The sequence below is a fragment of the Giraffa tippelskirchi genome, chromosome 9, assembly GCF_054371585.1.
Source record: "Giraffa tippelskirchi isolate mGirTip1 chromosome 9, T2T-mGirTip1v1.2.pri, whole genome shotgun sequence".
NCBI lineage: Eukaryota > Metazoa > Chordata > Mammalia > Artiodactyla > Giraffidae > Giraffa > Giraffa tippelskirchi.
The window spans coordinates 53025429-53046515 of NC_137283.1; the positions used below are offsets into that span (position 1 = coordinate 53025429).

At 49.9% G+C, this 21087-nt stretch overlaps 1 protein-coding gene across 6 annotated transcripts in view; it reads left to right on the plus strand.

The window, feature by feature from the left end:
- SLC6A11 (solute carrier family 6 member 11) overlaps positions 1 to 21087 on the plus strand; it is a 128720-nt gene that overhangs the window by 86407 nt on the left and 21226 nt on the right. For all 6 annotated transcript variants that reach the window (XM_081524488.1, XM_081524483.1, XM_081524485.1 and 3 more), the window contains 2 exons: positions 12499 to 12602; positions 20860 to 20984. In XM_081524488.1, coding sequence (XP_081380614.1) covers positions 12499 to 12602; positions 20860 to 20984 — 229 coding nt within the window. The remainder of the gene's footprint in view (positions 1 to 12498; positions 12603 to 20859; positions 20985 to 21087) is intronic.

Here is a 21087-nt window from a genome sequence, read left to right on the forward strand (position 1 = left end):
GCCATACATTGCCGGTCGTCCACTCGCCCAGTCTTCAGACCTGCTTCTGCATTCTTCCTAGGTGCCCTGGGCTTGCTGCTCTGTTAGTCAGCTTCCCAAGGATCTGGTGTTGTTTCAAGCTGTCACCTCTCCATTCAGATGAGCAGAGGAGAGGCGGTGTGGAGCAGATGGCCCGTGTGATCACAAAGATTGGCCAGGACACAGGGTGGGTGTGGGGCTAAAAGGAGAATGTGTAAGTGGACAAGGCAGGTCCCCAGATGTCAAGGACCACATCCAATGGGACGTGCACCTGGGAGGAGCAGAGACCGGGTAGCAGGCTGGTCGCCCTGGCTGCTCCCTCTTGGCTGAGATGGTGAGAGTCTTCAGGGAGATTGAAGGGAGGGGCTTTGGGGTCAACAAGTGTGGGTTGTGATCTTCCCCCTACCTGCTGGCCGATCCAGGTCCACCACTGTAGCCTCTCTGGGTCTTTGTTACTGTTGTTTAGTCGCCAAGTTGTATCAGACGCTTTTGCAACCCCATGGACCATAGCCCGCCAGGCTTCTCTGTCCATGGGATTCTCCAGGCAAGCATACTGAATGGGTTGCCATTTTCTTCTCCAGGGGATCTTCTGGACCCAGGGATAGAACCCAAGTCTCCTGCTTGGCAGGCAGATTCTTTACTGCTGAGCCGCCAGGGAAGCCCTTCCTGGGCTTTAGGTAGAGATAAAAGCAGCACATGCCTCAAAGTGTGGCGAGGACCCGGTGAGATGAGCAGTCAGCTTAGTAAGCCCCCAGCACAGAAGGAGTCTGCCCGGGCTCGGGGGCCTGGCTCTCTGCAGTGGAGATGATTAAGAGAACTGACTGTCTAGCTTCTTCAGGAGCAAGGGTGTCTTTGTATCCCCAGGCAGTGTTCACACTGGGAGGCATGAAGGCTCACACGGTGTCCTCGGTGGGTTTCTTTTTTGTTCTCACTCCAGTGCTGCCTGGACGCCATGGCCCCAGGGAGACAGAGGGGCGCACTGAGGTCTGCAGTCCCTGGGGTGTGTCTGTGGGTCTGGGAGAGGAAGAAGGTGTGGCTGACAAGGGGGCAGTTCTGAGCCTTTGCCAGAGGGCTGGGCGTCCTGCCCTGGGATGGGGAGCTCTCACACCAGGTGGGGAAGAGCCGGGCCTCTGGACCAGCCCCTTACTTGGCCAAGAAGAGCTGACTTTCCTCTGCTTCCCCTCCTGGGACACACACCTACTCAGCCCCCAGACCCTTCGAAGATGCTTCTCAAGCCTAAAGTCATGAGCCATCTGTGGCCACTCAGCCCTTTCCACTGGATGGGTGTTTATTGTGAGCCAAATGCCAGCACTCACTCTCCACACACCCACTCGTGTCAGAGCAGCTTGGAGGTGTTCTCATCCCCATTTTACCTGCAAATAAACTGAGGCTCAAGGGGTGACCTCCTTGAAGTCACCCAGCAGAGCTGGCATTCAGCCAGATCTGCCTGAATCTGTGTGACCAGGTACAGTGTTTGGCTGACTTCCTTTTCCCATGTACACATGCTAGCTTGCAAGCCACTGAGCAGGGGATCAGTGTTCTTAATTATCTCTGTTTTGGCCATGCCTGGTAGATAACCTGATGCTCAGAAAATGTTGTTGATGGGAACTGACCCAGTGACCATCAAGTTTCTCACAAGCAGAAAACCTCAGAGACCTTCTGCCCTAACTTCCAATGCAATGCAAGAATTCCCTCCCCAATTCTGCTGGATTGATTACCTCTAGCAACAGGGATCTCACCCCCTAACCCTAAGCCTGTGATTGATTAGCAGTGTCTGCCCTGGACAGGAATAGGGGTGGGATTTGCCTGCCACATATCTTTATCATCTCCTTACATTCCAGTTTCCTTATTTAGAAGATTGGAAAACTGAGGCCAGGAGGAAAGAAAGAGCTTTAGGGAAAACACATAGGAACTTTCAGGATAACCTGGAGTCAGACCCTCCTAGTCCTGACCCTTCTAGTCTAGCATGTTCTCCACTTGGCCTGACAACTAGGACTCTGGATAAGCCTTGAATTCTCCATTTCTGTGTACTGGAGATTCTAAACAGCAGTGGCATTCGGTATATATTTGTTGAGTGCTTACACTGTGCAAAAACAATGTGAGGCCTGGGAATACACCAGTGAAAAAACAGAACTTCCTGCTGTCCTGGCGCTTCTGGTATGGGGGAGACAGACCAAAAAAAAAAAAAACAAAGAATATGATGATATCATTAAGTGTATTGACTGCTCTGTCTCTGGGCAGACGCCTCCACCAACTGAGTGCTTCCTCTTTTGTTTCCCTCCCGAGGAAGTCCCTTCTCTAGACTAGAGCATACACGCCACTGGTTGGCTCTCCCAGGGCCTGGATCTGCCTGTGAGCCCTTTCTTTTCCTGCCGCTCTGCCTCTGAACCAGCTCCATCGTTCTTAGCAGAGGAGTGGTTAAAGCAGGAGATGACAAGCCTTCATCTCCGTCTCAGTACTTGCTCGAATGACACAGGAGAATGTGCCAGTTCGGAGCTCAGTTTGGCCTGGAAGACCCTGGCCTTATGTGCCCAGTGAAAGCAGTTGGGTTCTGCAGCTCCACCAGGATGCCAGCTCAGGGTCCCCTGCCTCCATGATTCTCCCAGGGGCAAGATAGGTCCACTACCATGGGTTCGTTTAGAAATACATGGAGGCATAATTCTGATGGGGCAGCCATGGTGTTTAGAGAGTGGGACCCAGTGATGCCGAACCTCCTGCAATGAACAGTACCATCCTGCATGATGAGTGTCCTGTACAGAATAGCACTCTCTTAGAGGAACACTTTGTTGGGGGAAGAAGACGTTGCCCTAAAGTGTAGCCCCCAAGGCTGGGTGGACAGTCCTGGGAACAGTTCAAAGCTGAGAACATGATGTCTTCAGGTCTTTCCCAAACTGCCCACTGCTCCAAACCTCCTCTGTTTAGTCCTATAGTAAAGTGGGGCTCAGAGCTTCCCAGGTAGCTCAGTGGTAAAGAATCTGCCTGCCAATGCAAGAGATGCAGGATAGTCGGTTCAAAAGGTCCCCTGGAGAAGGAAATGGCAACCCACTGCAGCATTCTTGCCTGGAGAATCCCATGGAGAGAGGAGCCTGGCAAGCTAAAGTCCATGACGTCACAAAGTTAGACACGACTTAGCGACTAAACAACAAAATTGGGGCTCAGTTGCCTCATGCAATGGATTAAGGGATAGATGTGCACAGCCCCAGGGTTCTACCATATGAAGCACAGAAGTCGTTGCCATCAGCCCCATGCCAGCAACTGGTTGTCCGCTCCCTCCACACTCTGTGACCAGGACACGGCTGTCCAGCCTCTGGGCAAAGGCCCGGCCCAGTGACCCCGCTGCCTGTTCTGCACAAAGGGGCCGCCAGGGTCAGGCGACGCACTGAGGCTGCCCTCACCGCCCACGGCGCCACCTTCAACCCAGTGACACCGCACTGGCAGGGCCTCTGGCCGAGCTCGAGTCGGCCAGCAGGGCTGGCTGCCCGAGGACGAGCTGGCAGTGGAGCCAGAGGCCACAGAACGCATTTCCAGTGGGGCTCCCAGGCCAAGAGCCTCTGCCCCTTCCCACCACTGTTCCCTCTGGACCTGCCCGGCTGCCCAGCACATTAGCATTTAAATACATCCAGAATCATCTCCCCCTCCCCTCCCCACCCCACCCCCTCCCGGAGCCCTCTGGAGCCCTCTTCCCGCATTGAATCCACAGGGCAGGGGCCACTCGAGTCCTCCCCAGTCCTGGACTCCCTTCCCTCCGTACTGTATTCACTGGGTCTGTATGTGGCGTTAGCCGAGCAGAGGAGACAGGGCGCCTAGCAACCCGGAGGGGGCTGCGAAAGAGGTGGGAAGGAAGTGATTTTCATGTAATTATTCACTCCTACAAAGGCCGTTGTCAGGTACACACTGGAAACACAGCTGTTGTATTATTCTCCTAACCTACTTTTAATCTTCTGAGAATATTTACCAATATAAACGGCCCAGAGAAAGAACTTGATTTCAGCCCTTTTCTGCCGGGAAGGCTTTATTTACAGAAGTTGTGTTGTGTGTGTGTGTTCATGTGTCTGTGTGAGGTTCTCCATCTGAAAAGGAAATGTTAAAGAAAGAAAAGGCTGTGGGTCATCATGGGCCCAAGATGGCCAGCGAGCTCTGTCCTGGCGGCGTGGACAGCCAAACGCCACATGTGCCATCAGGTCTAGTGGTTTGAGCATCTTCTTGGCCAGGCGCTGGGTGGGCTGGGGTGGCAGGAAAGCCCCGGGAGCCTGTTTTCATAGCACGTGTATTAGAGAAGTGTTAGCTGCCAAGAAGAGACAGAGTAAGGGAGTTGTATGATGCTTTTGAACTGTGGTGTTGGAGAAGACTCTTGAGAGTCCCTTGGACAGCAAGGAGATCCAACTAGTCCATCCTAAAGGAAATCAGTCCTGAATATTCATTGGAAGAACTGATGCTGAAGCTGAAGCTCCAATGCTTTGGCCACCTGATGCGAAGAACTGACTCATTGGAAAAGACCCTGATGCTGGGAAAGATTGAAGGTGAAAGGAAAAGGGGACGACAGAGGACAAGATGGTTGGATGGCATCACCAACGCGATGGACGTGAGTTTGAGCAGGCCCCGGGAGTTGGTGATGGACAGGAAGGCCTGGTGTGCTGCAGTCCATGGGGTCACAAAAATTTGGACACGACTGAGCGGCTGAACTGACTGACTGACCTGGTGCCCCGCTGTGTACTTTACGTTCATTGTGTCTCTCTTTTGTGGACAAGGAAGTTGGGGCTCAGAGAAGTGAAGTAACATGCAGATACGTGGCAGCCTGAGTCTACCTGACCCCAGAGCCCAGGCCCTATCCACGAAGCCCCAAGGAGATGGGGAACCAGGCACCTGGGAAGAGCCATCTCGTCTAACATAGTCTCCTTTGCACGAAGCTTCAGTACCGTCTCCCCGCAGCAGGCTGGGTTCCAGAGGTTTGTCTCTTTAGTGTATACATCTCTCCAAGGCTAAATAGACAAGAAATGCCCCCTTCCTGGGAGTTAGTTTTTTCTCATGCATGCTGCTGCTGCTAAGTCGCGTCAGTCATGTCTGACTCTGTGCAACCCCATAGATGGCAGCCCACCAGGCTCCTCCGTCCCTGGGATTCTCCAGGCAAGAATACTGGAGTGGGTTGCCATTTCCTCCTCCAGTGCATGAAAGTGAAAAGTGAAAGTGAAGTTGCTCAGTCGTGGCCGACTCTTCGCAACCCCATGGGCTGCAGCCTACCAGGCTCCTCCGTCCATGGGGTTTCCCAGGCAAGAGTACTGGAGTGGGGTGCCATTGCCTTCTCTGTTTCTCATGCATAAAAGGGGGATAATCATTGCACCTGACCACAGCAGTGAGTCTCATGCCTGTGAAGTGTGTGAAACCCCTCACCCCCTCCGCAGCATGTCATCGGTGCTTCTGGAGGTGAAGCTGAGGCCTGATTTCTGGCTCCTCTTGCTGGTACTTCCCTGGCAGGTTGGGTTACCGCTGGATTTGTCAGAGACCTCGGAGCATCAATGTGACAAGCGCCACCTCCTCCAGGGCGCAGGGAAGAACGGACCAGGCCCATCTGCTGGCATCGGCTTTCATCCCTGACAGAAGTGCTGCCCTTATGCTCGACTGGGTGGCTGTTTGTAGACATGAAAGCGGGTTACTGGGGGAGCTTCTGTCTGCAGCCTGCGCTGCCTTAGACACGGCAGCAAGTCACGTCTGAAGCTCCCGTCCCCTTCCAGCTGCCCGAGCAGCAGGTGCTGTGCCCCTCACAGAGCAGAGCCCTGGCCCCTGCTGCCCTGTGCTCCATGCCCCACCTCACACCATCCTTCACACTCCCCTCTCCACCGGATGATGCGTTCCAGAGTATCTGCCCACCTTTGTGGTCTTTCTCTCCTGCTCTTAAGAGAAGGGAGGGCAGGAGCTCCTGGGACTTCACCTGGCACATAGTGGACACCCCGTCTTGTGTACTGTGGGTAGAAAAGGGAAGAGAGGCTCTTCTCTCCAGATTTGTGAAGACTGGTGGGTCCTGAGAAGGGATGAACATCGACTAAGCAACCTGCTTTCTCTCGGAGCTCACAGCTGGGTTTCTGAGCACATCCTTGGCACTCTCTGAGAGCCAAGCTCTGTGCTGAGTATTTGTTCCCCTTTTACTGAGGGGCTTCCCCGATGGCTCAGCGGGTAAAGAATCTGCCTACAATGCAGGAGACATGGGATCGATCCCTGGTTCGGGAAGATCCCCTGGAGGAGGAAATGGCAACCCACTCCAGTGTTCTTGCCTGGAGAATTCCATGGACGGAGGAGTCTGGCGGGCTACAGTCCATGGGCTCCCAAAGAATCAGACACGACTCAACAACTAAGCAGGATGCATCTCATTGAATCTCTGCCTGAGACAAAAAGGGAGGGACTTACCACACATGCACCATGACCCTCTCCCCGTCTCCCCAGTCGGGAGGTCTCTTCTCTCCAAGAGGTGAAAGAAAGACGTGAAGCATTCACCCTAAACTTCTAGGAGATTAGACACTCTGTTGATACATGTAAAGGTCAAGGTGGGACGGTAAGAGGAGGCAGGCATGTTCCCCCCACACACAGCAGTCTCTAACCTGGCTGTGATGATGCCCGCCCTGGGGCAGCAGGCAGGTCACAGGACGCGGACGATGTCTTGTACATCATAGAGTGCTGTCCATGGGGACAAGGCAGCAGGAACTAAACACCCAGCTTGACAGTGTACCTCCTGATCTTGGCAGAGGAGACTGTGTCCTCGTCCATCCATCCTTCCTTGCTTCTCCCATGGGCCCCCCTTGTCCAGTGGGGAGGGAAGGTTCCACCCCAGTCTGTTGTTCTCGGCACCTGCTATGCACCAGGGCTCATTGGAATCAGTTGCTCTGAACTGGTTGCCCCAGAGCTAGGAGGCGGGACCACCTCTCTTCCAAAGGGGCCCGGCCCCCCAATTCCCATGCAAATTTGTTCTCCAGACCTCTGAATGCAGACTGCCCCCAGCCATGGGGCCAGAACGCCCCCCATTCACTGCTGCAGATCATGGGGACTGATCCGATTCTCAGCTGCTGACCCAGCTTCCTTAGGGTTTGTTTGTTCAGTGGAGACTATTTCCCCTTGAGTTTGTGTCAAGAACTCGAAAGCCCTTTCTCCACCGAGCTGTCCCCTTTGTCGCATCTTAGGAGATGCTGGTCAGTGGGGCTCAGTGGCCTGGTCTTCCTTTCGTGGAGGAGATGTTGCCTTTGTCCTGTTGACCTCACAGTCACAGAGCTGTGAACCGCTGCCGAAAGTCCAGGCCTGCCCAGGACACCAGAACGCCCCAGCTTCTCTCTTCAAAATGTGGAGCCAGGACACCTTGGGTTCAACCTGACCCTGTCCCTCATTAGCTGTTTGACCATCTATGGCTCCATTTCCTCTTCTCTAAAAATGGAGATAACAATACTCCCTAGTGAGATGGTTATGTAAATTATGAGATTGTCCCCTGAGAGCCTCGCATACACAGTAGGTTTTCAACAAATGATCACTCAGGATTCCCACTTCCTAAGACATCACCAAACTGGTTAAAGGTTCATGAATGTTGGCCTGTTCTGTTAGCCTCACTTTGCCCCTTCTGTCAGATCATCGCAGTGGCCACTACGATCTGATTTCATCTCTGGGTGTTTGTGGAATTACTGGTTGAAGAAGGAGTCAACTTAGATGAAAAAGACTTGGTTCAACGCCTGTAGTGGAGAGAATGCTTTGTGCTCACCAACCAGCTATTCTTTCTCTTCCTAAGTGAAATGGAAAGAGACTTTCCCAGACTTCCTCAGCTTTAGGTTGAGATCACAGGACTTGGTTCTGGTCAGGGGTGAGTGGGCAAATGTGGTATAAGTAATTCCCTACGTCAGGCTCTAAAAACTTCCTGAGCAAAACTCAGGTTCCCTGTTCCTCTGACTCAGAGGCTGTGCTGACGTGGAGGTATCATCATAAGATAAGAGGGCTTGTATCCCTGCTGTTGTGTGGAAGAGCCCCTTCCCAGTCTTCAATGGGCTCTGTGTACATGGGAAGTAAGCCTCCACTGTGTTAAGCCATTGAGATTTGAGGGCTTATTGTTTATTTCAGCCCAGCCTAGCAATAATTGTCTTCACAAAAGCAGTGGCTTCCTCAGTGAGTTCATTCATTCCTTCCCAGACAAGGGGTGCAGAGAGGCCAACAGTTGGAACCTTGTTGCATTTTCGCAACCACAGATGTGATTGAGAATATAGACATGCGTCGGGTATGCCCATCTGCTAAGGTGTCCAATGTGTGGAGTCATGTGAAAACATATCATGCGTCTTCAGGAGACTTTTTCAAGAAATCTAATCCTGAAGCTTCCCGGTTCTGCAGGATTGATGATCGTATATCTCAGCAGAAAAGTTGCATCAACACTCATTTTCCAAATGTGGCGAAGAGAAAAGCCCGGTAGAAAAGGTCTTGAATCTGGAGTCAGGGAGAGGTAAAGTTAGTACTAAAATGCTGATGACTTGCAAATCTGTATCTTTAGGGCAGTACTTAGCCCTGGACTTTCTACCTTTCTCCTGAACAACTCACCTGATGCTTCATCTAGACTATGTGTGTGTTAGTGGCTCAGTCATGTCTGACTCTTTGCAAACCCATGGATTGTAGCCTGCCAGACTCCTCTGTCCATGGGATTTTCCAGGTAAGAATACTGGAGTGGGTAGCCATTCCCTTCTCCAGGGGATCTTCCCAACCCAGGGATCAAACCCAGTTCTACACTGCAGGTGGACTCTTTACTGTCTGAGCCACCAAGGAGATTAAAAGTCTAGTCTATACATATACCCATTTTCCCCTGATACACCTCCAGCCTCTCTCTAGGAAAAAACAACGTGTTCCATTTGCCACAGCACCACTAAAAGTCCCAGGATTGAGTTTCATTGGCTTGTTGTTGTTCAGTTGCTCAGTCGTGTCTGACTGTTTGTGACCCTGTTGTCTGCAGCACACCAGGCTTCACTGTCCTTCAGTATCCCCCGGAGTTTGCTCAAACTCATGTCCAATGAGTCGGTGATGCCATCCAACCATCTCATCCTCTGTTGCCCCCTTCTCCTGCCCTCAGTCTTTCTCAGCATCAGGGTCTTTTCCAACGAATCGGCTCTTGGCATCAAGTGGCCAGAGTATTGGAGCTTCATCTTGGTTAGCATCATATGCTCATCCCTGAGCCAGTCACTGTGGCCAAGAAAAGTTCTTTGATTGGCCAGGCCTGGGTGGGGAAGAGATGGTTTCTCAAAGTAAAATTGGGGTTCTGGTACCTGAAAGAGTAAGATGGATGCTGGATGGGCAAAAACAGCAGTCGCCCATTTCTGAGTGCTATGCTCAAAGAGCAAACTGCAAAAAAAAAAAAATCCCCTGCAGGTGAAGATCGTGGTTTGAGGGCCCATGTTTGGGACATGAGGATGGAAAGTTCTCTTGGGTATTTTTGAACTCACAGAGAGTTTATTTACCACGTGGGGAGGGGGTACCATTTGTCGTTGGGGCTCAGTGGTAATGAAGGTTTGGAGGCTTCTCTAACTCTGGTGTGTGTGCTTAGTCAAGAGTCTGGGGAGAGGGACATTGGTTTGCAGAGGCTTTAATTAATTGATTGATTTAATTTAATTAAAAAAAATTTTGGCCATGCTGGGCAGCATGCAGGATCTTAGTTTCCTGACCAGGAATCAAACCCACGGCCCCTGCATTGGAAGCATGGAGTCTTTTTTTAAAATTAAATTATTTTTAATTGGAATATGATTGCTTTACAATATTGTGTTGGTTTCTGCCTTACATCAATATGAATCAGCCATAGGTATACATACGTCCCCTCCCTCTTGAACCTCTCTCCCTCCTCCCACCCCATCCCACCCCTTTAGGTTGTTACAGAGTTCCAGGCTTGAGCGCCCTGCATCTTACAGCAAATTCCCACTGGCTAGCTATTTTACATATGGCAGTGTGTATGTTTCAGTGCTACTCTCTCAATTTGTCCCACCCTCTCCTTCCCCCGCTGTGTCCACAAGTTTGTTCTCTATATCTGTGTCTCCATTGTCGTCTCCTGCAAATAGATTCATAAGTGCCATCTTTCTAGATTCCATATGTATATGTTAATATACAATATTTGTTTCTCTCTTTCTGATTTATAATGAGGCTCTAGGTTCATCCACCTCATTAGAACTAACTCAAGTGTGTTCCTTTTCATGGCAGAGTAATATTCCATTGTGTGTACCACATTGTATGTATGTACCACAGCTTCTTTATCCATTCATCTGTTGATCGACATCTAGGTTTCTTCCATGTCCTAGATATTGTAAATAGGGAAGCACGGAGTCTTAACCCCTGGACCACCAGGAAAGTCCTGCAGAGGCTATAGAAACAGTGCTTGGTCGAGTGCTGAACATCCTCACAGCATGCTCCTGGGATCTGACTTTGTTTCCCAGATCAGCAGCAAACCTGTCTTTTGCTTCTCCATAACATTTACTGGCCTTACCAAGGAGAAAAGGGAATCCACTGAGGTGGCAAGTGGGGAAACTGAGGCAGAGAAGGAGGACTTTAAAATATACCCATTTCTCTCTCAAATCTTTTTTTAACACTTTTTCCCTACCCTGGGTTGTTTCTTTCAACATTTAAATATCCTCAAGTTTCTACCATTTGGAAAAAATCCTCCCTAAATGTATTTACTCTCATGGCTACCCAATCTCCCAACTCCCCTTTCTTAAAAAACAATTTTAATAGTTCTTCTTCCCATTTGCCCTCACCATGTCTCAGTCCACTATGATCTGCTAGCAACCTCCCCCGCACCACCCAACTCACACACACACACACTTTATGAAATAGCTTTCCCTAAGTTCCTCATTTAGCTCCAAAAACACTAAACCCAAAAGCTCTGTGTTAGAGGGAAAAAAACTGTATCCACTTTTTAGGTCAAGAGACAGCATTGTGAACTTTGCTCATAATAAGTATTTGTTGAGTAATTTAACAAGCAAGCAAATCCAGGGTAAAGTAACATGGGCTGTGTAATCAAATCCCCAGAAAAGAAGAAATAGTGATAATTTGCCTGGAAAAGGGAGTATACTTGAGGGTTCTTCAAATCTATAAAGTGATGCCACCTGGGAGAGGGAGATATTGCCTGGGTGGCCCCAGAGTTGGAAACTCAAAAGGTAAATTTTCTCTCATTTTAAGAAATGTGCTAATGGTCAGAGTTCTCTGAAGAGGAAAGGGGCTGTGTCAAAAGATAGTGAGCTCCCTGTCGCTGGCAGTAATCAAGCAGAGACTGTTCTGTCTGAAGTACCAGAAGAGAGTCCTGTGTTGGGTGGGAGGTTACAGCAGAAGACTTCTGGAATCCTGGGACAGGTTAAGCGTGCTTCTCTAGAGGCAGGTTTCCTTGGACTCGTTTCTGCCGCTCCCAGCTGTGTGGTCTTGAGCAAGTTGCTCAACTTCTCTGTTCCTCAGTTTCCTCAGTTGTAGAAGGGGGCTAATAATAGCACCTCCTGCATGGCGTTGGTGTGACTATTCAAGTGTAGTAATGCATACAGGGTTCATAGCACTGCCTGGCACGTCACACATACTTAGCAAATGCTTGCTAGTATTTGAATTGGTATAAAACCTTGTTCTCTAGATGACGCTTGATTCGCAAGCATCAGTCTCATCAGCTGCATTTGGGTTTGAGCTGTGGCGTTTCTTTGATGACTTCTAGAGCGGAGTTCAAAGAGAGCCTGAAGGAGTGTTAGACAAATTACCGTAATTCCTCTTGCGTGTGTCACGCCATCCCTGGCAGTTCTGTTGGAGGGACACTTGGAGACTGAGAAAGGAGTTTCCACATGTACCACACAGGAAGTCCCCAAGTAACATTTCTTTGGAAAAGTGATCAAGATGTGGTGCCTACCCCCTGTCTTGTCCCTTCACTGTCCTCCGACTGAGTGCATGGGGCAGAGTGAGAGAAGCCTCCAGACCTGTAGGAAAACTGGGGGGTTCATTGTAACTGGGCCCCCTGGTGAATGCCCCCCACCCCCGCTAGACACTGTACAACTCTGTGAGTTCAAAGACACCCAAGAGAGCTTTTCTCATGGTGGTCTCAGCCATCAGAAGAAAAATGACTCTTGGCTTCAGTAGTCCTGAGAGGGAAATTTATTCCCCACTTTGCTGGTGGTGAGACGAAGCCTCAGAGAGGTTAAGTAAATTTTCCAAGTTCACACAGCTGGAGCAGCTGGAGCAGGGTCCTAAACACCCAAATTCTTGCTGCTTGGTGAACTACTGTCCAAAACCTCCAGAAATTTCTGGATTTAACTAAGGACATTTATATTTAATCATCCTGAGAATAGAACTTCTAAAAACCGCGTTCCTGAGATGAGGACATTTGATTGTCCCTTTTTGGAGTCTTTTGTGGGGTTGGGCGTGGGCGGGGGATTTCAGAGAACGGGGCCACCCCGCCTCCCTACCCCCTGGCCGTACATCTGACTTCTCTCTCTCTGCCAACTCCTTTGTGCCCTCCTACAGGTCTGGGTAGATGCTGGGACGCAAATCTTCTTCTCCTATGCCATCTGCCTGGGTTGTCTGACCGCTCTGGGAAGTTATAACAATTATAACAACAACTGCTACAGGTGAGCATGTCCCCAGTCCTGCCCGCCTGCTCTCCACCGAACCCAGGAGCCCTCCATGCTGCCTGGCTACTTCCTTGTCATCTCCCCCAACCCTTGCAAGGCTGGGTGAGGGAAACAGACCTGTCAGAGGAGGAGAGGCAGGATGCCAGCCATCCAGGTGGCACAGGGGAGGACCCTGGGCGATCTGTCAGCCTCTCCCAGCCCAGGGTCTAAGAGTGGTCCACCAGAGGAGCTCAGAGAATAGCAAACATGATCAGAGCGAGTTCCAGGCTTCGAAGGGAGTCCATGCCAGAAATTGTATTTAGGCCTCCATCCCACCCTCTCCAGCAGAGCTTTATCCCAGGGCAGATAAGGGATTGGCCCAAGGTCACACCAAGGTCACACAGCTAGTTGAACCCAGGTCTTCCGACACTGAGGGCCTTGTCCTGCCTTCTGGTCAGAAATTTCTTTCCTGCTTCCTCTCACTTGACTGTAGGGTCCTGTCCAGTCTGACCTGGAGTGACCAGTGCCCTGCTGCCTTTTTCTTAATGGACCTCCCTCCCTACCCCCAGCCTCCTGCAACTGCTGCACCCAGTGTGGAGAGGGGACCCACGCTGGGGGTGGGCCTGGGGCTGTGTGACTCTGGCTGCCTGGTCCTCATGCCTGCAGCCTGGATTCTGCCCTGAGGCTGAGATCACAGAAGTCCAGCGACTTGTCCAAGGTCAGCCAGAAATGTCTGGCAGAAGTGAACTTGGCACGTTGGTCTCTAACCGTAGGCCAGTGGCTTGTTTGCTGAGGTCTCTGCACCTCTAACTCCATGCCTGTCACAGACACAGATGGTGAATATGCAGGGCTGGGCAGATGGCACATCTCTGCCCCCAAGTTCAGGAGCTCCTCATTGTAATGTGGAAACTGGTGGACTCATGGCGATGATGCTGTCCCTGAACGCAGATTCACTGGAAAAGGAAGGGATTTTCAGCAAATGTTTCTGAGCTAGGATAAGTATTTTGGTAGAAATAGTTAGGACGGAGCCTAATACTTTGCCCCACGTATGCACCATAGTAAGCGCAGGAAAACTAAAGAGTTAAATGCTTTTTTTAAAAAAGGAAACCATCCTAAAATGAAAGATACTGTTTTCATAATGAGAAAGACATGGAAACACCCAAAATGATTAGGTCAGGGAGGGAAATGGCAGATTGATTCACATAAATATCTAGAACTTCAAAATTCTAGAAAGACACAAGAAACTATTAAAGAGCCTCCTCTGAGGAGAAGCATTGAGATGGGCTTTTTCTACCTGTACTTTCCCATACAGTTTAAATGTTTTGTCTTGTCTTTACTCTTGAGTACATATAGATTTTATAATCCTTAAAAAGTCACACTAATACAAATGTTATCTGTATACATTCTGTATAACATCTCCAAGCAAAATATGAAAATCATCTACAAAATTAAAGGACATAATAACATGTAATTCAGTTCAGTTCAGTTGCTCAGTCATGTCCGACTCTTTGCGAGCCCATGGACTGCAGCACGCCAGGCTTCCCTGTCCATCACCAACTCCCAGAGCTTGCTCAAACTCATGTTCCATCAAGTTATCACTTGATGGCATCAAGTGATGCCATCTAACCATCTCATCTTCTGTCATCCCCTTCTCCTCCTGCCTTTAATGTTTCCCAGCATCAGGGTCTTTTCCAATGAGTCAGTTCTTCTCATCAGGTGGCCAGAGTACTGGAGCTTCAGCTCCAGCATCAGTCCTTCCAATGAATATTGAGGACTGATGTCCTTTAGGATTGACTGGTTTGATCTGCTTGCTGTCCAAGGGGCTATCAAGAGTCTTCTCCAACACCACAGTTCAAAAGCATCAATTCTTTGGCCCTCAGCTTTCTTTACAGTCCAACTCTCACATCCATACATGACTACTGGAAAAACCATAGCTTTGATTAGACTGACCTTTGTTGGCAAAGTACTGTCTCTGCTTTTTAATATGCTGTCTAGGTTTGTTGTAGCTTTTCTTCCAAGGAGCAAACGTCTTTTAATTTCATGGCTGTAGTTACTACCTGCAGTGATTTTGAAGCCCAAGAAAATAAAGTCTGTCACTGTTTCCATTGTTTCCCCATCTATTTGCTGTGAAGTTATGGGACTGGATATGCCATGATCTTAGTTTTCTGAATGTTGAGTTTTAAGCCAACTTTTTCACACTTCTCTTTCCCTTTCATCAAGAGGCTCTTTAGTTCCTCTTCGCTTTCTGTCATAAGGGTGGTGTCATCTATATATCTGAGGTTATTGATATTTCTCCTGGCAGTCTTGATGCCAGCTTGTGCTTCTTCCAGCCTGGCATTTCACATGATGTACTCTGCATATAAGTTAAATAAGCAAGGTGACAATATATAGCTTTGACGTACTCCTTTCCCTATTTGGAGCCAGTCTGTTGTTCCGTGTCCGGTTCTAACTGTTGCTTCCTGACCTGCATACAGGTTTCTCAGGAAGCAGGTCAGGCAGTCTGGTATTCCCATCTCTTTAAGAATGTTCCACAGTTTGTTTTGATCCACACAGTCAAAGGCTTTGGCATAGTCAATGAAGCAGAAGTAGATGTTTTTCTGGAATCCTCTTGCGTTTTCTCTGATCCAATGAATGTTGGCAATTTGATCTCTGGTTCCTCTGCCATTTCTAAATCCAGCTTGAACATCTGGAAATTCTTGGTTCACATACTGTGGGAGCCTTGCATGGAGAATTTTGAGCATTGCTTTGCTAGCATGTGAGATGAGTACAATTGTGAGGTAGTTTGAACATTCTTTGGCATTGCTTTTCTTTGAGATTCGAATGAAAACTGACCTTTTCCAGTCCTATAGCCACTGCTGAGTTTTCCAAATTTGCTGGCATATTGAGTGCAGCACCTTAACATCTTTTAGGATCTGAAGTAGTGCAGCTGGAATTCCATCACCTCTACTAGCTTTGTTCGTAGTGATGCTTCCTAAGGTCAACTTGACTTTGTACTCCAGGATGTCTGGCTCTGAGTGATCACATCATCATGGTTATCTGGGTCATTAAGATCTTTTTTGTATAGTTCTGTGTATTCTTTCCATCACTTCTTAATATCTTCTGCTTCTATTAGGTCCATACCATTTCTGTCCTTTATTGTGCCCATCTTTGCATGAAATGTTCCCTTGGTATCTCTTAATTTTCTTGAGAGATCTCTAATCTTTTCCATCCTATTGTTTTCCTCTATTTCTTCGCATGGATTACTTAGGAAGGCTTTCTTATCTCTCATTGCTATTCTTTGGAACTCTGCATTCAGATGGGTATATCTTTCTTTTTCTCCTTGACCTTTTGCTTCTCTTCTTTTCTCAGCTATTTGTAAGGCCTCCTCAGACAGCCATTTTGCCTTTTTTGCGTTTCTTTTTCTTAGGGATGGTTTTGATCACCACCTCCTGTACAACATTATGAACCTCTGTCCATAGTTTTTCAGGCACTCTGTCTTTCAGATCTAATCCCTTGAATCTATTTGTTACTTCCAGTGTATAATCGTAAGGGATTTAGGTCATAGCTGAACGGTCTAGTGGTGTTCCCTACTTTCAATTTAAGTCAACTAACATGTAACATGATACTCAAAATCAATTAACATGTAATGTGATACTCAAAAGGGTTAGTGTCCCTACTAATGTAAAGAACAGAAACAGATCTAAATGAAACATCCTAAAGCACCAAGAAAAAGATCAGTAACACGCTCTTAAAATAATCAGCTCGTTTTCCTCCACCAGCAAATGAGCTGTGATCTAAAAATGAGCCCTCAATGTAGGTGAGGGTACAGTGAGAGGAGCCATGTCAATGTGTGGTGGTGGGATGGGACCTTGATGTGATAGCCACATCATTCGGTTGTTGTGAGGCTCAAGTGGGAGCCTCGTTTCTGAGGACTTTGGTCAGTGATGAAGTCCCTCTCATGTTATCCCCATCTTTGAGGGAAGGGAGACTGAAGCTCATGGATATGGTCCCCCCTTCCCCCAGCTAGGTGTGGTGGACCTAGACTCTGGCCACAGTCTCCTAACCTCCATCCCAGCACTCTGCCACCTCTCCTCTGAAAGCTGATTTTGTGATGGCTTTACTCACCCACTTGTTAAGCCAAGCATGTGCTCTATGTGTCACTAAGTGTGAGACCCCCAGTCACTACCTTCAGAGGTACAGCTCCAGGCTATAGAGGTTGCAACTTGGCGAAACCAAGGCAAAGAAAGGAGGCAGATCCCACATGCTGGAGGAAAGGCCACAGGGGCAGCCAACGAGCTCTCTTAAGAGTCCCTGGGCTGTTGGGCAGAGAGGTCACTGGGGACCACTGGACAGAGAGATGCTAGAGAGGTGGGAGGTCAGGCCAGGTGGTGAGGTAGACTCTCTCATCCTTCAAGGTGTTCACGGGAGGCGGGTCTGGGACATGAGAGGTAGAGCACTGTCAGCTGTGAGACGGCTAGAACCAGGGTAAGAAGAGAAAGGCATGGGCACAGGGAGAGCACTGGCAGGCCTCTGGTTCAGGTTGAGTGTGACCCCCTTGGGATGCCAGAGAGAGATGCCATCCACATTCGTCTGTCAGCACATCAGCCGCCAGCCTGCCTCTGTTGTGTGCCGGGCGTGGCGGAGATCTCTAGGTCACCTCCTGCTCAGCCTTCAGCTCCGTGACGGTGCAGTCTGAGTCCTCTTGTTCATCACCGTCCCTCCAGCCTAGGAGAGCGCTGGCTGAAGTGTAAGGAAGCGAGGAAAGAGCCATGCCATTATACAGATGGGGACACTGAGGCTCGATGCTACGTGGTTTTGAACCTGAGCCTTTCTGGCTCCTGCACACTTATTCCTCACTCCCAGGCCTGGCCAGTTCTTTCCCAACTACTGAAATCAGCAGGGATTTGGCCAAGACTGCCATGTCATCAGGCTGTGTCTTGGGACAGAAGCAGCTTTCTTCCCCGCCGAGCATGTGGGTGAAATATGCTGACCACCCCAGACCCCTTCAGCTCCCTCATCCAACAGGCAGGATTTTTTCCCCTTCCCATCAGCAGAAAAAAGCAAATCCCCTAAGTGACATTGCAAAAGTCTGAGGGCTCCTTTTATTTCCATTTCCAAATTGTTCCATGAACGGATCTTCCTGACTCAGAAGGAGTAAATTAATACCCTCTTCCGACAGCATAATAGCTTCTGGAGGTCTTCAAAGCCCAGCTCAGCTCCTGCCAACTTCAAAGTGCGGGTTATGTAGCTTTTCACCTAGGAGGTGCCCTGTGGGGAAGGAATTAGAGGACTGCAAATGGAGCAAACCAGATGGGGAAAATCCTCACTTCAGAACACAGGCCGCTAGGCTCTCTGCTTGTACATGGGGGTGCTCTAAGAAAGGGGTGCAAGGGCACAGGACTGGAAGGGACCTTTGGGTCTGCTCAGAGCCTGTACCCCTCTGTGGTCAGGAAGTCACTTGAAGGGGATGGGCTCTGAGGGAAGGTGGGCACCTTGCAATAAGGGGCGTTTGTTTCCAACAACCACATGAATACCCAAAGGTTATTTTCCAAAAGTCAGGATTGAGAAGTCTGAATTCTTAGGGAGCACTGTTTCTGTGTAGCAACTAGGGAAAAAGTGGGCTTTGGTGTCTGAGACAACTGGATTCATATCCCAGCTTCAGTGTTGTTGTTGTTCAGTCTCTAAGTCGTGTCCAACTCTTTGCGACCCCATGGACTGCAGTACACCAGGCTCCTCTGTCCTCCACTGTCTCCCAGAGTTTGCTCAGATTCATGCCCATTGAGTCAGTGATGCTATCTAGCCATCTCATCCCCTGCCACCCTCTTCTCCTTTTGCCTTCAATCTTTCCCAGCATCAGGGTCTTTTCCAGCTTCACCAGCAGATGACAGAGAGCCTGAATGTGTGTCTGTCCTCCCTGGGCCTCAGGATTCAGTGACAGTACTCAGCACTACAGGTCCAAAAAAACAGAACAATTCCAGCATGGAGAGATTGTGGAGAAAACACTTTCTTCACCATTGCTGCCTCATTTTGCACTGTTCCCAGGGGCCAGAAACAGCCATGCAGGACAGATTTATCTCAGCCTTAGGAATAAGGCCCTCCTGGGCCGAGCTGAGTTTCCCTCAGAGTAGAGGTGATCTTGCATGCTAAGTTGCTATAGTCGTGTCACACTCTTTGTGACCCTATGGACTGTTGCCCACCAGGCTCCTCTGCTCATGGGATTCTCCAGGCAAGAATACTGGAGTGGGTTACCATGCCCTTATCCAGGGGATCATCGCAATCCAGGGATCAAACCTGTGTCTCTTATGTCTCCTGCATTGGCAGGTGTGTTCTTTACCACTAGCGCCACGTGGGAAGCCCAGAAGGTGATCAGGCCTGGAGATAAAGTCTCCAGGCTTGATAGCCCAGTCTCTGTCCACAGTGCCTGAAGAGTTCTATAAGAAAGACCTATATCAGTCAGTCACTGCTGTAAGAATGCTGTGTAACACGCACCCAGAACTCAGTAGCTAACCACCACAACCACAGCATTTGCTTTTATTGCTCATAAGTCTGTTGGTCAGTTGGGGACTCTGTCTTTCAGGCTGTAGGTTGGACAGGTTTGGCTCCAGGGTCCAGGCAAGACTCAAGCCCATGCCATGTGTACATTCTAGGGATCCAGGCTGCAGAGATAGGAGCTACCCTGGGAAAGTGCTTCTCATGGCAAATCACAGAAGGGGTGAGGACAAGACCAATTGCACAAGTGCATCTCAACCCTCTGTTTATGTCACATCTGTTGCTATCTCATTGGTCAAAGCAAGTCATGTGGGTAAGCTCTCAGTCAATGGGGCTGGGAAATATACTCCACCCCAGGGAGGAAGGTGTGGAAGTGACTACTTGCTGGAAAATGACTTAACTGATCACAAGGCCCAAGAGACCCTCTTATCTAAGCCACCTTGTCATCTAGCCAATGAGAGCAGGCCCAGAGAGAAGATGTTGCCAGGAGAATTGGAACCCCAGTCTAATCCTCTTCCCACCATGCCCTTGATTCCCAGGGTCAGTGCAAAGCAACTGGGGGTCACAGTCACCAACATCAGTGTAACCTTTGATTGCGTTACAAAAAGTGTGGTGTCAGGAGAAGAGGAGGTGAGAGTCCTGCTCTGTTCTTGAGTCTAGTGCTCAGTCCTGGTTGTGACACTCTTGAAGAGGGACAAGCTGAACTGAATTTCAGATCACAAACAGGATCACTGGTAAGGGAACTGGGGAGTTTAACTGAGCGAGCTAAAACCTCAAGGAGGTATAGGGCCTCTATCTTCAGGTCTTTAGGCTGCTGGGGAGGTTAGAACTAACACTTCCCAGAGAAGGTGGATTTGGGTCTAACAGAGCATGAGGAAGTTCTTACCCTGTTAGTGACAGGAGCCATCCGAGAAGCGAAGCACCATGGAGCAAGGTGGGTGGTCCTGCTGGCTAGGGTCATGGTGGGGATGCTCCGGGTTGGTACTGCTCCAGGGAGGAGACTGGACAGACCACCCAGACGCCTCCCTTTAAAGTGAAGCGTCACGAGTATTTGAAGCCTGACTCCCACGTGCGTGCTCTGTGGCGGCTGACGTCCCGAGAGTGGCCCCTGACCCGCCTGCATGAGGGCACACAGCCCCATGTTGGAGGGGCTGGGAGGTACGGGCTCCATCTTCTTCCTCTTAGTGGAGCCCCGTCGTTTGTAGTCTGGGATCTCCTGCTTCACGGCTTTATGCTGGTGCTGCTTTGCTGTGAACCCTGGCCAAGAGCAGGGGGCAGTCACTGCCCTGGTGAAGCACCTCCCCCCACCTCCATGAAGGATCTGGCCTGGGAGGGTCTGCTACTTGAAGCATCAGAGTGGAGGCTTGTGTAAGGTCTGGGAGACACTGGGCCGGGAGGGGTGTCTCTCCTGAGGCCTCTGTGCTGGCTGGGAAGCAGCCCTTTCTTTCAGAGGTTGATATCTTCATGCTTTGAGCTCCCAGAAAATCAATCCTCTCTTGCTTCCCTTGGTTTTCTCTCCTGTCAGGAGTTTGGAGAAGCATTGGTTTGTCTCCAGGTCTTTCCTCCCTGGTGTGCGTTTTCCCACTTGCCAGCCTCCCTTCCTTCCCACCCCCTCTCTGTGCTTCCAGTCTGCAACTGACTTCACCTTCTAGAAAAATGCAGGGGAAGCTGTGTGACCGTGGGCCAGCCCCCTCCCCGCTCTGAACCCTGAGGGCTTCCTTGGTGCTCAGACAGAACATTCCAGCGCTGCACCGGTTCCCCCCACTGGGTTCTGACCCAAGCCCCTCTCCCTGCTTCCCCCCGCCAGGGACTGCGTCATGCTCTGTTGCTTGAACAGCGGCACCAGCTTCGTGGCCGGGTTTGCCATCTTCTCAGTCCTGGGCTTCATGGCATACGAGCAGGGGGTGCCCATCGCCGAGGTGGCAGAGTCAGGTGAGTTTGCCGAAGTGAACCATGGTCTTCCTCCTCAGCTCGCTCTTCTCCTGGGCTCAGGTCTCAGGAGGGGCCCCCTCTCCATCCACAGACCAGGCTCCTG